At 41.6% G+C, this 15,894-nt stretch overlaps 1 protein-coding gene across 1 annotated transcript in view; it reads right to left on the bottom strand.

Moving 5' to 3' along the window:
• The window catches only part of Atp10d (ATPase phospholipid transporting 10D (putative)), a 61,825-nt gene that overhangs the window by 19,495 nt on the left and 26,436 nt on the right, over positions 1 to 15,894 (bottom strand). The window contains exons 10-15 of the mRNA XM_051165160.1: positions 12,957 to 13,145; positions 9,986 to 10,595; positions 9,329 to 9,435; positions 7,733 to 7,859; positions 5,842 to 6,026; positions 463 to 769 (exon numbers count right to left, since the gene is read on the bottom strand). Coding sequence (XP_051021117.1) covers positions 463 to 769; positions 5,842 to 6,026; positions 7,733 to 7,859; positions 9,329 to 9,435; positions 9,986 to 10,595; positions 12,957 to 13,145 — 1,525 coding nt within the window. The remainder of the gene's footprint in view (positions 1 to 462; positions 770 to 5,841; positions 6,027 to 7,732; positions 7,860 to 9,328; positions 9,436 to 9,985; positions 10,596 to 12,956; positions 13,146 to 15,894) is intronic.

Genomic DNA, 15,894 nt, shown 5'->3' with positions numbered 1-15,894 from the left:
TAGATGAAAGCCCAATAAGAAAGTATCAGTTATAGATATTGCTTTATAGCTATTGTCTGGGGATGGGGAAAGCCTGGTACAAAAATACCACTCAAAAATACTCATCGAATGGAAAAATTTTTTGTATTCTTAAATTCAACTTTTCCAAATGTAGAACTCCAGAGGTTTTCACTTCCACAATCCAATATTTAACTCTAGGCAACTAAGTTGATTTGGGGGTCTAAGATATAACCCCCCAAATATTATCATATTATTTGTGCCTGTATCCCTAACACCAGGTTCAGAGAGGCAGGGAGTATAGTACAGACAGAAGATGAAGGGAGGAAAGAAGTACAGAATTATAATGTTAAATTATATATAATATAGTATTATATACAGAAGGAAGGACAGGCAAAGGATCAGACCCTGAGGTCATACAAGGAAAACGAAGGACAGGGTCCCCACCCTCCCATCTCCACTCACCAATGGCCAGGGTCATCACATGGAGATGGTTTCGAATCAATTTCACCACCTCACTTTTTTGAAGGGGGGTGGCTCGGCAGCAGACCACAGCTTGGCACCATGCAGTCAGCTCCAGGAACTGCTTTTGCAGACTCTCCTGCAGGGCGAACTCCAGGGTCTTCCCAGTGATAACAAGTCCCGCACGTCTGCAGCACTGGGGGTCAGGAGGCCGAAGAAATGCCTTTCCTGGTGATGCCTGCTTGGGAGAGGCTTGAGTTCTCTTCTGAAGATCTTTCAAAATTGCACCCATCAGCATTTCACAGGCACCCTGGAACCAGGAGACAGAGACAGTTAACCTCAAGTCTCCACTGGAGAGCTGGCTCAATTTTTCATTCTCTTGCTCTAGCAATTGCTGGATCAAGGCTGCCTCAGGTGGTGAACTATAGGTTACTGTCAAAGAGCATACTTCATAACTTTTCAACTTTGCAGCTCTTCCGTGGGCTTCTGTGTATGTGAGGCCAGGTAAGGAGGCAGAAGCACCTCAGACACAATTTTACAGCTAAAATGTCTACACTGGATGAAAAATTCCATTGTGTTAGCTGTGTCTCGTCTCCAGAAGTGGATCTCAAGAGTCCTTAGGTCTCATGCCACCAACTAGTAGTTTTTTGGCATCAAGCTAACACATCATCTGCCTGAGCATCAACTGTCTTATCTGCAAGAGGCACATGTTACCTCCATCCTAACAGTGCTGCGAGGACCAACTGAAACATGCAGCCATTTAAGGCAGTGAGCAACATTCTCATCTTCCTTTGATTTAACGTAGTAATCCACTCATAAGCATTTGCTAAGAAAGTGTATGAGAAAACATGCTGGGCTTGGGACACAGGTCCTCACGGAGCTCGTGCTCTGATCAGGATGATCTTAGTGGTGTATATCACATCAGGCTTTGCATGCTTCTGCACTCTACCTGAGACAGGAAATGCATTAATGGTAGTTATCCCCTTCTAACTGACTTGGGTTTTGGTGTTACTGTTCCTGGAGACTGAACCTTGGGCCTTTCACATGCGAAGCATATGCTCGGTGCATGAGCCACACCCTCAATTAATTCCCTAACTCACTTTTGAATCCTTTGTAGTGAGAGGAAAAAAGGCACATCCAGGCTAGAAAGATGGCTCAGCAGTGCACAGCATCTCCTGCATGTACACTCATGCACACAAACACATGCACACACATAGTCTTTACTGTGAATGGTCTTCAAGTTTGTGAGTTCAGATTCTTTCTATCATTTACTTTTAATCTAAACTCTCAGGCTTTTCAAATCATATACAGCCAGGAAAAGAGTCCTTTCAGAAGAAACTGAACAAATTAATACATTCTTTATTTAATTGTTATGATTATTGTTGTTGTTGTTTTTCAAGAGAGAATTTCTCTATCAGTTCTGGGTGTCTTGAAACTCACTTTGTAGACCAGGCTGGCCTTGAACTCACAGAGATCTGCCTGCCTCTGCCTCCCAAGTACTAGGATTCTGATTGGTGGTACTTTTTTTCCCATCTTCCTCTTTTTTATTGGTGATTTCATTATTTGAAATGGCTCCTATTTACAGCATTGCTAGTATCCCTAAACACTCAACAGCTATGATGTACGGTACAGAAGTTACTGTGTTCAGTACACTCTTTTCAGGCATGAATTAGTGTGAAGCTACCCACACATTTAACTTGAATGAATTCAAAATAAATACTAAATTATCATGAGAGAGAAACACACATGAAGCAATGGCATGTGTTGACCAACTGACAACATATTGTGACCACAGGCCTACAGGAAGTGAACTGAATCTCCATTAGGACAGCAGTTACTATTCACTATAACTCAGGTTCAAGGTAATGTTATAAAGCCTAACTCCACCAATTGTTGGGAGGGGTTGTTTATGTATAATGTGTAAATCACAATATAATATAAAGTATTTTGAGTAGGAGAAACAAAATTCAACACTTGTTGTTATTTCACACTTAATAAGAAATAACAATATTTTGGTGTCTCTGCCTATAAAATGAGTTGAGATGTACTTGTTACAGTTGTCAGATGAGATCAAGCCTGGAAAGCCTTTTAGAGCTTCTAATAAAGACTATAAATATTAAGTGATTATTCTTAGGAGAAGAAATTTATAAGGATACAACTTAAGTCCTGTATATCTGAGTGCAGTAAACAACATTGGGACTTGATAATGTGAACACAAAAGAAAAAACCTTCCTATGGATGGAAATGATGAGGGCTTCGAAGCAGATGCAGTTTGGTCTTAGTTTTGCCAGAAGTGAGGTTCATAGAGATGCATAAAGTTACCACACAGACACGACTTCAGATATACAAGGACTCAATGGCTGCCAAGCAGCTCCGAGAATGTTACAAAGGCAATCCACCGCAGGACAGTTTGGCTTTGTGATCTCTGAGTCCTTTTTAGCTTTTAAGGACTCCTGAGGAATGAAGATTGGGAAAGGGACACATTTACAGACTAGTGACTGGACCTATACTCACAAAGCGAAATTAAATTATGTCCATTGTTTTCTTTTGAGCTGTGTAGAAAATTCATAAATAGGAAGCTATTAGGAACTACTGTCAATTAGATGTGCCCTAAATACATCAGACTGGTAGCTTTAAATACCTTCCAACATAAATTGTGTATTTATAAATAAATTTTATAACCATGCTGATTTTTTTCAATTAATAAAGTACCTAAATCATTAGATTAAAAATATATAGTGTTTCTAAAATAACTAGAAGAAAGGATTTTACATGCTTTTATCACAAAGAAATGAGAAATTACTGAGGCAAATATGTTAAATTTAATTTAGACATTACAGAATCCATACATAGATTGAAACATCACATAATACCCCATAAGTAGGCATAATTTTTATTTTCAAGTATCAGCTAAGAATAAATTTAGTTGGGTTGGAGAGACTGCTTAGTCAGCAAAGTGTTTGCAAGCCTATGGACCTGAGTTCAAGGCCCAGAAGCCAGGTGAAAAGGCTGAGCGTGGAAGTTCTGCTTATAAACTCAGCAATGGGGAAAGATGAAAATGGGCAGATCCCTGGAGCTTGCTGGCAGACCAGTGTAGTCCAATCAGTAAGCCCCAAAGCAAGTGAGAGACCTGGTTCAAAACAAAAAATAATAAAAAAAAAAAAACCAAAAAGACAAACAAGGTATATAGGCCCTGAGGATCCACACTAGAAATTGACTTCTGGCCTTTACATGTACGTGCACACTCCCTCTCTCCGTCTCTCTCTCTCTCTCTCTCTCACACACACACACACACACACACACACACACACGCACGCACGCCACTAGAACACTGGTTGACTGACCCACTTTGAGTTATAGTCATTATTTTCTAGAAATAAGAAACAGTTCACAGCAACTTTTTCACTCTTGGCAGAACTGATATTTGATATATTTAACTGATATATTTTTTAAAAATCTGTGGTTGTGTGTGTGGTTGTTCTATGAGGTACAAGATGTTTGGCAGCGTTGCCCGCCTCTGAGAACAACAAGCCAGCAGCACCCATCCTACTCTAAGAGTGCCAAGCAAAATGTCTCCAGGTCTTGCCAAGTGTCCTCTGAGAAGCAAAGTCCCCTTTGGCTGCAAAGAGTGACTGACACACCTGATCTGAGTGATGCCATGCCCCACTTCTCATGATGACATAGATCAGTGTCTGTTCTCACAGCACTTTCCCTGACAAATGCAGGGAGCCCCAGGCCCAGGAGGCATGCAACGCTATGCTTGGTTTCCCATGTTTGCAGACTTGGAGCTATCTGGAAGGATGCCTGACTGTCAATAGGCTTTCTCTGTGGGATGCTTTTACTATTTTATCTTTTCTAAAAGGCTTCCACATTGTTTGAATATTTAAAATGACCCTGCATTGCAATCTTAAGATAAAAGTTTTTCATGTCTAAAAAGCTTTAAGTCAAATTAAGAACACCAGTAATTAATTACTCTTTTCCATTTGTTTATGCATTTGATATGTGTCTGTGTGTGTGTGTATGTGTGTGTGTTGGCAGACACATGCCATGGTGTACATTTGGTGGTCAGATAAAAACCTTCAAGAGTCAAATCAGTATCTCCTGCTACCAAGTTGGTTCTAGAAATTAAACTCAGGTCCAGGTTTGTCAGCAGCATTTCATCAGCATTATTTACATTTTAAAAAATTTTATGCCTACCAAATCCCTTGATAGGCATTGACACAGTTGCCATGTTTTTAGGCGCTGCTGGCATTGGCGGCCATTACAGGAGCAAGTCCTGAACTCTGCAGAAGCCCTACATAAAAATGATGCTCATGGGAGTCCTCATTTCTGCTCATAACCACCTCATGACATGGGTGTTGCTGTCCATGACAGCCACACAGGGCCAGAAACTCCCTAAGGGCATACACTTGGTCAGCAGTCGGTAAATATTTCACCAGCCACTCAAGGCACATCCATTTTGAGTCACTGAAATGATTCCGAGCATGGATGATAGTGGGTGCTGCCTGGTGCTTATGAGCATGGTCCTTGGGGCTGCTATAAAAGAGAATCCAGTCTATCTTGGATAACGACAACTCCCTTTCCTCAAAACATACCACAGAGCTGAGTCTCAATGGATGCTTAGCCATAAAACAGCTAGCCATAAATGACAGCTGTGACATCGGCTCAGGACCTGACCCCATAAGTTGTCTACAGAAGGCGTCACAAAGTAGGAATACTGTGACAGAATGAAGAGGAGAGGCAGGCAGGAAGCACTTTCAAGCAAAGAAAACAGTATGCACACACCTGGGAGTGTGTCACTCTCCTAGGAGCCTTCTGTGAAATACCCATTTGACTAATTCAAATGTCCATCCTAGTGCTTAATGGTGGTGGTGGGGGGGGGGGGCGGGATGGGCGGTTCAAAAGCTTTTCAAGTCGTTCTGCTCTGACAACTCTGTCCCCTTTATTTCTACAATTGTTGGTTGCTCTTAGGAGCACTACCTAAATTTACCACTAGAGGGGAGGATTGCGCTGAGAGCCTAACTGTAGAATTTATCATAAAAATAATTTACTAACAGAAATTACTACTTCTCTTCAACTTAAAAAGGAAGTAGGATCCAGTCTCAAGATCTCGCACATATTCTCATTTTTGTCTGTTTGGACCAATCTTTGCATACAGTAGGGGAAGGGGAAGTTGCAAAATGCTTCTATTCATCCATGATGCCTCTGAGGCAGGCCTTTTAGAACTATCGCATCTTCCCAAGTATGAGCAAGGTCATTCAGCAGCATAACATCAAGAAGCTACAGACGATTGGGTTTTCTTTTTTCTCAAATACGTCAATCTCCAAACACCCTGTGGGCTTCTGCTTAAAAGCATATTTGGCTCAGCCCCCACATGCATACTTTACTCTGTGTATTGAGGATGAAGAGCTTGTCCTCCGGCTCCAGGAGCTTGCATGCATAAGCTATGTTGACAGCTGTTTCCTGCTTGTCCCCAGTCAGCATCCAGACCTTGATGCCAGCTTTGTGAAAAGCTTCTATAGACTCGGGGACCCCCTCCTGCAGACGATCTTCAATGCCAGTAGCACCTGAAAAGTAATTAAAATACAAAATGTTGCTTAGAAACCAGAGGCAGCTGGAACTCACTTGGCCATTAGCTGAATCCTATCCATGGGCCATTCAGTCCCAAACTATAGAAAGTGCAGAACAGACATAAGATATAAAGAATCACGGAGTTCTCACACATTCTCCTTGTGGAGTTTATCAAACATGCGTTCTCCTGTCAGCTAGTATTCTTATCAACAAATTCAAAAGTCAGAATCACTTGTTCACATACGTAACATTGCCTTGAATTTTACAGTTCTATGAAACACCCAAGGTTAAGGTTAAGGGTGACTCTTTCATAGTGTCAGCCTACAGTGTCCTTTTCTAGAATAACTGGATGGGGCCTGATTGCTTTGGAATTCATGTTTTCTCACCTGTAATGTGGTAATACATTGTCTATTTTGTAATGCCTGTTAGTCACAGATGTTTATTTATACTTCAATAGAAAAACTTGTAGATTTTCGTGCTGATGTGAGTTAATTTATATACTAATACTAAAAATAGCGTTACATCAAATTGGATTTGATGTTGCTGCCAAATGAGTTTTGGCACTAAGCGCACAGAGCTTAATTCATCTGGAACGCAGTGAGGAAGCATCTAAGCAGGTGAGGAAGTGATTACTATTTGAGAGGGAGCACAACCATTCTACTTGACATATTAAATGAGACCCTTTTCCCTCTAAACAGAGGAATGGAGCTCAGAGGCAGCTCTCGTGGCGTGTTCATGCGTCAGTCACAACCCACATCTGCATGCTTCAAGGCAGCACTTCTTAACTTGATGGCTCCCCCAAATCTCTCAGGAGGATTTTGGCATTCCAGTGTCATGATCAGCCACAGACCTACAGCCCTGGCATTCCTGGGGACTTGGTTCTGACGTCAGAATGGTTTTTAGTTCTTTGGGTGATTCTAAGTGTGGGCCAACCTGATATAAGAGGCGTCGTGTTTCTGCAATTTGGGTTGAAAGCAGCAAAGAGGAGAAGAAAAATAGACATCATTGGATCACTCGAAGGTGCAGAATAATGACATGGGCCCTATAGGTGGGGACACTTGAGTTTTTTTTTTTTTTTTTGCTTTTCAGAAATGTCTAAGCCTCTGAGTGCAAACAAGCAACTGTACTGCTCTGTGCCCCATTTCTTCTAAATAAGATATATGTTTGTTATAAAGATTTAAGAAGACAACGCATATTTAAGATGTTATCCAATCCCTTGCAAGACACTTGCAAAATCCTTGTCTGGGATCAGGATGTTTGCTTGGGTTTGGACTCTATGTTGGATGTTCCAGGTTTACATCCTACTAAGAATGCCTACCCTGTTCTCACTACAAATAAGTGTTCTAGTTCACTGAAGTGGAACCTGGGTCTGAATGCACTGGAGCATGGGAAGAGACCAGAATAGACAAGAGAGGGAGAACCACATATGCTTAATAAGTCAAAGTGGCTAGCTGGGTGGTGGTGGCACACAGGTTTAATCCCAGCAGCGGTAGGCAGATCTCTGTGAGTTCAAGGCCAACTAGTTACAGGGACAGTCAAGACTACACTAAGAAACCCTGTCTTGAAAAACCAAAATAAATAAATAGAGTAAAATATAAAAATTGAAAATAAAAATAAAATAAAAATGGATCAAAGTGGCTGAAAAAAGAATGGATTTAGAGACAAAACTTTCTGCTCAGGCAACACAGCACCATTTACCTACCAAGTAATGTGAGTTTGTTCTCTAGCCTCATGGCGGATTCAACTAGCAGTTCTTCCCTGTTGTCAATGCTGGCTTCAGCTAGAAAGTGGCCTCTCAGCCACTCTGCATATTCAGTGTCGCTCATGACCTAAGGAGGAAGAAAACAGGTGAGGAGGCAGAGCATTTAACCTTGAAATATCCTACCAGGACTGACTCTAGGCAAAATCCATGCCAACAACTTTGTTCCTAAATCTCACCCTCTGCACACAGTTGTACTTGATCCATGCTCCTTCACCACATGGACATAGGCTCCCAAACTCTGATATATTACAGCTTAGCATCTCTGGAGAATTTTAAGCATTATGTTCGGTGAACGTGGGTTAACCTATTAAACCAGAACTTAAGAAGGTGGAATGGGCCTCCTATTAGTGGTTAAACGTGGGAGAATTCTAATGATGCAGCTAAGAAAATGTCCTCAAGTTTGTCCATTGAGGGTTGCCACAGCCAACTGCACTTCAGATATCTCCTGAGAATTAACTCTTAAGCTTCAGGAAAGGTAATGAGAGGCACCCTATAGAAAAGGCAGAAGGCCTTGGTTCTAACACAACTTAGATGCATCCCGGAGCAGGAGCCAGCGTCTTCCTACCTTTAGTGGTCATTAAGGGATGAATCTGTATTTTACGTCTTAAAGCAGGGTTGGGTGGAGGGGGCTAAGCAAGTTTTCTCTTAGACAGTCATTTTCGGCTGCAAAATAATTTGATTTGGGAAAATACAACATCTACTGGAATACACTCAAGTGAGCAGGCAGAGTTGGTTTGATTTTCAACCTACCCACCCTGCCCCCACTCTTCCTACACCTGATCATAGAGGCATTTGATCCTTCATGCAGCTGGCTGACTGGGCCCCTTGGAAGTCCACAACAGAACCAGTCTCACCTTGTCCAGGCCCTGGCCCCCCCATTCACCCCCCCCCCCCATAACTAAGACCTAGAGTGAGAGGTTTTGGCAATAATGGCCCTCAAAGCACTTCTGGGACTCTGCTTCTCTCTTGCTATTGAACTTTCCATTTAGAAAGGGCATGGCATGTCTAAAGACTGTTTTCTATAAGAGTAAGCAAAACTGGGATTTAAAAAACCTGGCAAGTTTACTTGGATTGAGAGATCAGTTTATAGGCACATAAGAAAACAAGCAAACCAAAACCACCAAGACTACAAGAGAAACATGAAGGTTGCTCTCTGGTCATTGTTTTTTGTTTTGTTTTGGTTTTTTTTTTTTTTTTTAACCTCATTTGATGCTAACAAACAGGGAGGATGTTATACACAAGGTTTTAGGGGGATAATAAGCTGTTGGAATTTTTACTTCTAGAGAAACAACTGTTTACATGCAGGGCCACTTGTACTGAGATGTGTGAGAATATAACACTGAGGCACCTGCAAGAATCCTTTGGGGACAGAATCCTAATCCAGTCATAGGCAGTATGGAGAGGCTATAAGAAGGGACTCTAGTCTGGGGAACCTCTCTGGTACCTGAATTGGGGTTATGGTCTGCCACACACTCATTTTCAGTAATAGGTAAACCAGGAGAAGAAGCAAGATTGGGGTGCGTTTGGCAGTCTCACCTTCTTTGCTATACATAAAGTACGCAGCCCTCGTTTGGCATACTCATCCAGGTGGCTCTGAGTTTTCTCCCTTATTATCATCTGTTGTTTTTCCAGATTTGTTCCATCTGAAATCATGAACAGAAAATCATTATTCCTGCCAGCCTGCCCAATTAGACTTTTTTTCCCTTTGAAAAATGACAGTTTAATCCATAATAAACAAAAAGTATTTTAGCTTTGAATCTTAAATTTGTGTCTAGGAAAGGAACACAGCTGCATAATTTTTCACTTTGATTCTTTCCCCTTGGGCTGAGGAGGCCGTAGAGCTTTGATTCAGACGCTGCCATGATGGGCCAGTCCCCCCTATCCTCTCACGTAGTCCTCCCTCACTAGGCAACAGGCTCTTCCTGCATTTCACACAGGCGGGTATTACGCCTCTCTGGAACCTATAAAAAGATATTATAATTCCCATTTTTCCAAAGACCAGATAGAGAACACCACAAGGACATAGCTGATGGCAGATTTCAGATGTAAACAAACTGAGAGCTGTGCCTTCCCACTCAACAACAGGCAGCCTTTTTTCTTTTCAAGTATAACTTCAAAAGCATTTACCAAAACACTGGGCATGGCCCGAGTCCTCAGCCCGGCTGATCACCACCATAACAACTGTAAACTTACCTGGGGAAGCCGCGGCCAGCAGCTCCATGATTACAGAATCAGCGCCTTTTGTGTACACCACGACTTGTTTGGAAATAGGATGCCGGACCACGACCGACATCCTTTTCCTTACTGAGTCAAAGGGCAGGATGTGTAGGAGTTGAAATGTTAATGAGCCCAGAGCAGCAAAGTCCACCATGACCTGCTCTGGGGTCCGCGACTGTAAAGTGCAATGGTATGCCCTAGCGGCGTAAACCAAGGCGGCTTCATCTGGACTTTCCGCCTCATAGCACAGGTTGGACGCCAAGGGCAGTGGTCCATTTAAGGCTTCAGCTGAGCCAGTGGTGAGTCCTACTTCACTGTTTTGTGCCTCAGTTTCTGTACAGCAAGCCGAGTTACTGGCCAGGGGGCTTCCACCCATCTGGGAAGACTCGTCCTCAATAGGAGGTGACAGTTTTGTTCGACTAAAGAAGGAGATTCTGCTCACAAAGGCACAGGGAGTCCCAGAAGTTGGGTCCTTCCCACTGGCAAGGGACGGTGAACTTGATCTCCGGACAGACAATTTCTGGAAGATGTTTTTAATCTCTTCCAAGGACTTGATGGGCATTCCACTCAGTGAGGAGAGCCCAATCTAAGAAAGACAATGGAAGAAAGTCTTAACAACAGGCTCAAAATTAGGTCATCACAATTCTGAAGTCCAACTGGGGGAAAAGATAGAGTTACCACAATCTTAACTGTCAGTCTACTTTCTCCCTAGAAATCCCATAGCAAATAAGAAGATAAGTAAAAGGTACCAGGGGAAAGGATGTAACATGTGATGACATTATACATTTCTTTAACTATTTAGGAAGAAAGTGAGAAAGACTTCTATATGTATAAAATATATTACCTTTATTGGCACAGATTAACAATAACAATTATAAGCAAATTGCTCTTTGTTCTTGAAAGGCAGAGGCAGGAGGACCCCAATTCAAAGCCAGGCTGGGTTACATAATGAAATCCTGTCTCAAAGAATCAATTATGAAACAATTATTCACCATTAAAATAAAGATTCAAATTAATTAAAGATTCAATATCAAAGCAGAAATGTCTTCTTGATGTATATTTTAAAATGTAGTTTATAGAGTATGGATATATTATTAGAAAAGTTCAGAATGTGTGGAGCATTACAGATAAAGTTCAGAAAACAATAAGAGAAAACTAGAAGAACAAATAAGCTCACACATCACCAAGACCACTGGAGGAAATTAACCAAAAGGCTAACAGAATACAGTTTTCTTTTCTGTTTTCAGAATCTATAAAAGGCTGTTATCTTGACAGTTATAACAAGAGAGGCCAGTACATGACAGTCGGTTAAGAGGAACGTATCCCATCATCACATGATTTTAACTCTTCACTAGTGTGCCATTTGTTCTTATTTGTACCTTGTCTTCTTTTATACTTTTAATGTCAGTGATTAAGCTTACAATTTCATGCCTATCATGAAATATCACCCAATAGATTCTAACAGTCATGTAGAAGTACGTGGAGAATTCAAACTTTCTCTTCATAAACTGACTTTTTGACCGTCAAAGGGCTCTTGCTGGTCAATGTTTGTCAGTACCAGCGACTCAGACATAAAGCAAAGCGTGCACATTATCATGGTGAAGTCTCTGCATCTTGCAGTATTCCCCCTTTCTCCCATTTCCCTAAGAATCTGGGAGATGCAGGGGCTCTTTATGCCTATTGTTAAAATAAGAATTAATATGCCATGTGACATATCTGGTATAAAGTAGGTTTATTGTGAGAAGCAGGGGGAGAGGAGGGTGCCTATGACAGAAAGAAAGAGACAGAGAGAGAGGGAGTAAAACCAAGAGATCTTAAGAAGCTGGGGGTGGTCCTTTTTATACAGCACATGCCTGGAGGGTGATGCTGTCAGAGGTTGCTAGGCCCCTGAAAGACAGACTTGTATGTTAACACCTACAAAGATTTTATTCTAAGCACTAAAGCATTACATCCTCTAGGAATAAATCAGGAATACTTTGTACAGAGAAAATACCAAAAATTACCAGCTTTTAGAACAAGTATAAACTATTGTGTAGTACAATTTTTTTTAATCCTGTCATTTATTCTCTAATTGCATAATCACTTTTTCTAGAGTATCTTCTTAGGCAACACCTTGTAAAATATGGTATCTGATCAGGTGTGGCTTAATGGGAAATGAATTACTTTTATGTTAAAGTTCCCACCTCTGACGTTGCCAAGAGAAAATGATCTGTTGGAAAATGAAATTTTAATTGGGTTTTGCTGTAAATTGAATTTTAAGTGGGTGTGTGGGAAAGGCAAGATATGCCAGGAGCCTAGCATTGCACGATAGATCACCAGGCTCTACAGCGCTTTCTTTCTTAACTGGAAATGAATTTTTCATGAGCTCTAAGGTACAACTAAAGAACCACTGAATTAGCACATCATACTCACTGTATTACAGACAGACTGTGTTAGAAGATACCCCGCTGGTACATGGAAAAAGTTTGTCAGAGCCACGATCTTTAATGCTTCCGACTTTGTTTAGTGTGGTGCATATGATGTCATGGTCTCAGAAGCCTCACAGACAACTTCAATTTGGTAAGGCAATGACGGCAAAGTGGGTGTTCTCATCCACAGTCCTCCCCTAGGCAAGTCATAGAGCAAGCTCGGATCCTACTTCCTAAGCTCAACTTCCACCCTCACCCCCACTGGACACATGGGTTTTGCAACTCTGGTGAAATCCTTCCAAGGCATCTTTACAATGAAGAGCAGAGCAAGGGTGCCTATAGCTCTCTCTCTGTCTATCTCCAGGGGCTCTGAAAGGACTAAACCCGGCCCTGGTAAATCTCCTAGAGCATGGTACATGCAGAGCCAAGAACACGGCCTGTGTAAATGGTATGAGCCCGCTATTCTTGCTGCTAATACAGATGGTGTAAACTCCATAGTGTCCCATCCTGAGAATATCCTTGGTCAAATTTCATTTTACCTTTTGCCGAGGTTGGTTTGGAGCAGAAACCACCACTGTGTTGCAAATTGCCAGTGCGATAAAGAAGTCCATGATGTACAAAGTCTCCAGTGGTGGGTTCTGTGCGGTACCATCCAGTGGGGTGAAGAGCTGAGGGGTAATCTGGCTGAATTTGTCCAGAAGTCTGGTATCTGGTACCACATCTGTTTCCTGAAGAGACAATATGACAATGTGTTGCCACTAACACAAGTAACTTCTGCAACAGGCATGTAAGGGAAGCATGAGATGGTAAGCTAAATTCTAATTTTTCTACATTTATTTATTTATCTGTGTGTGTGTGAATGTGTAAGCATACTCATGAATGTATTATGGCACATATAAAGATCAAAAACCAAGTTAAGGAAGTTGGTTTTCTCCTTCTACCGTGTGGGTTTCAGAGGTAGAATTTAGGCTGTCAGGCCTGGCAGCAAGTGCCTTAACCCACTGAGCCATCCCACCAGCCCAGTAAATTTAACTTTAAAAAGTTAAATGCATATTACATCTTGGGAAATAAAAAAATAAAATACATATAAATAAATTTAAATGCATATTATATGTTATTAATGGAGAATATTTTGACTACTCAATTAAATAAAGATAGAAACACCACCTTCTGTGAAAAATCTAATTGAAAGAGTATTTCTCATTTTGAAATACATAATCCTAGGCACGTATTTCATTGAGTTTAGAATTCTACTGTGGCCTGTATTTTACTCAACAACTGATGAACACCAATTATTTCAAAAGTGAGATTTAGTTTATATCAGAGTATTGAACAAAACATTTTTTTGCTCAGTCCATTAATATAAAAATAACTTACTTTAAGAAAAAAATATTATAAGCAGACTAGGAAACTGACATTTCACAGCCAGGGTATGTACAATAGCTTCTAATCACAAAATATGTTTGGCATATGTGCCCTCCTCCTAAGGATTCCTGGTAAGGATTTCCTTTAAGACGTTCTGTCACTAGAGTGGGGTGTGGGAGCCTCATTTCCTCTGGCACAGTGCATCTCAGATGCATCTTAGAGTACTAGTGTTAACAAATGTGTCATTGTAGAAATCTGATTTTCACATTGGACTATTCACTCTACTCTAGAGAGTGCTGCTTAGGATCTTGGTCCTATGGAAGCACCACTGTGCTACAGGGAGTCTTGGAAGCTGACAAGCAAAGCCCACTGACTGACAGCAGGGAAGCCAGGAGAGGTGACTGCCCAGACAAAGTGCCATAGGGACATGTGACCCTGTATTCACACAACTATGTCATGGCTAAATCTCATTTCACCTTGACTGGATTTGGAATTACCTAAGGAAAACAAATCTGTGGGTGTGTCTCTGAGGGTGTTTCTGGAGAAGTTTAATTAAAGAGGGAAGATCAGCTACAAATGTGGGTGGCACCATCCCCAGAGACCCATTCCTAGACAAAATAAAGAAGGACCATCAATCAGTTCTGCATCCTGACTGGGTGCAATGTGATCCACTGCCTCATGCTTCTTATGCTGTATCCTCCTTGTCATGGTAGCCTGAATCCTCTCAGACTCTAAGTTGCTCTTGTCAGAAATTCTACTTAAAAAGCAAGGGAAGAACTGAGGCAATGTGGCTGGTGTTCCTGCTCTGGCCTTTGTAAGAGTGATCACAGGTTTAATGAGAGTGGAGCAATGCTGGCAATTACATGCCCAAGGCTCATGTCTGAGCTCCACTCTGCGGACAGCCTAGGGACAGCTCCTTTGCCTGCCTGCCTTGCTTCTTTCCTTCCTTTCAAGTGACACACTCACCTTTCAGATTACCAGGGTCACAGCGGGTTTAAAAGCTGTCACAACGTATTCTTAAAACTCTATCTATATTCAGCAAGTGGATGACTACAAGGCTGAAATACTGTTCTGTGATCACGACAACAAAAGCAATACTACTAAAGCTAGTAAAAAAAAAGTCTTGCACATGCATTCGCGGCCATGAAAGAGAAACTCCCGGTCAGCAAAACTCTGCAGATAAGAACTGTCTAACTGAAGCTGGGTCTATCACATACTTGGCACTGCAGAAGACACTGAAATCACCATAAAAGAATATAAAGAAAAGGAGAGCTTACAGGAAGGCGTAAGGAGGCATCCACATCAAAATGAAGCTCCAGAAGCAGAGTAATCTGCTGATTTTTGACAAAATAACTATATCCCTCAGGACTAAGATAGTTCTTGAGTTGAGGAGATGGTGCAATATTGTCATGCGCAGCCTTTTATCTGAAAGGCTATATCCAGAATAATTTTCTGAGACCAGAACCATCTTCACCTTGTTATATAAGGTCAACATTCATCCCCTTGATGTGCCAGACAATTGCTGCCATCTTCCATGAAACCCTCCTCAGAATCTACAAGTCCCTTTAAGACAGGGACCTCATTCTCCTGATCTTTAAATTCCTAACCCAGGACTTGGCTGATAAGTAGCCTGAGCTTATGGTACACTTGTTGGCCTTATTTTCTGTACAGGAAGGGTAGAGAACCAACAAGCTAGTCAGTACCCTTGGAAAATAAACACATGCTCTGACTGGGTCTCAACCAGGCATTTGGTCAAGATTCAGAGAACATTTCCACTCATAATTAGATCACAGAATACACAGCACAGCATGAGGAGGTTTTCAGCCTTCTTAATGCTATGGCCCTTTGAGACAGTTTCTTGTGTTGTGGTGATCCCGAAATTTGTGGACAAATGGATTGAACTAGAAATGATCATAATGAGTGAGTTCACCCAGAAGCAGAAAGAGTCAAATGGTATATACTCCCTTATATCTAGACACTAGCCCAAGGGGCATGTCCCATGAAAGTCTTCACTTACCAGGAAAGTGGGTCAGTGGGGATGACATCCTATTGGGACTTTAGGTGAGAGAAGCATGGGAGAATGGGGAAATAGAAGGATCCAGAGAGTTCTAG

Source organism: Acomys russatus, chromosome 22 (assembly GCF_903995435.1).
Source record: "Acomys russatus chromosome 22, mAcoRus1.1, whole genome shotgun sequence".
NCBI classification, from domain to species: domain Eukaryota; kingdom Metazoa; phylum Chordata; class Mammalia; order Rodentia; family Muridae; genus Acomys; species Acomys russatus.
Note: the sequence above shows the minus strand (reverse complement) of the source record. Positions and strands in the feature narration are given on the sequence as shown.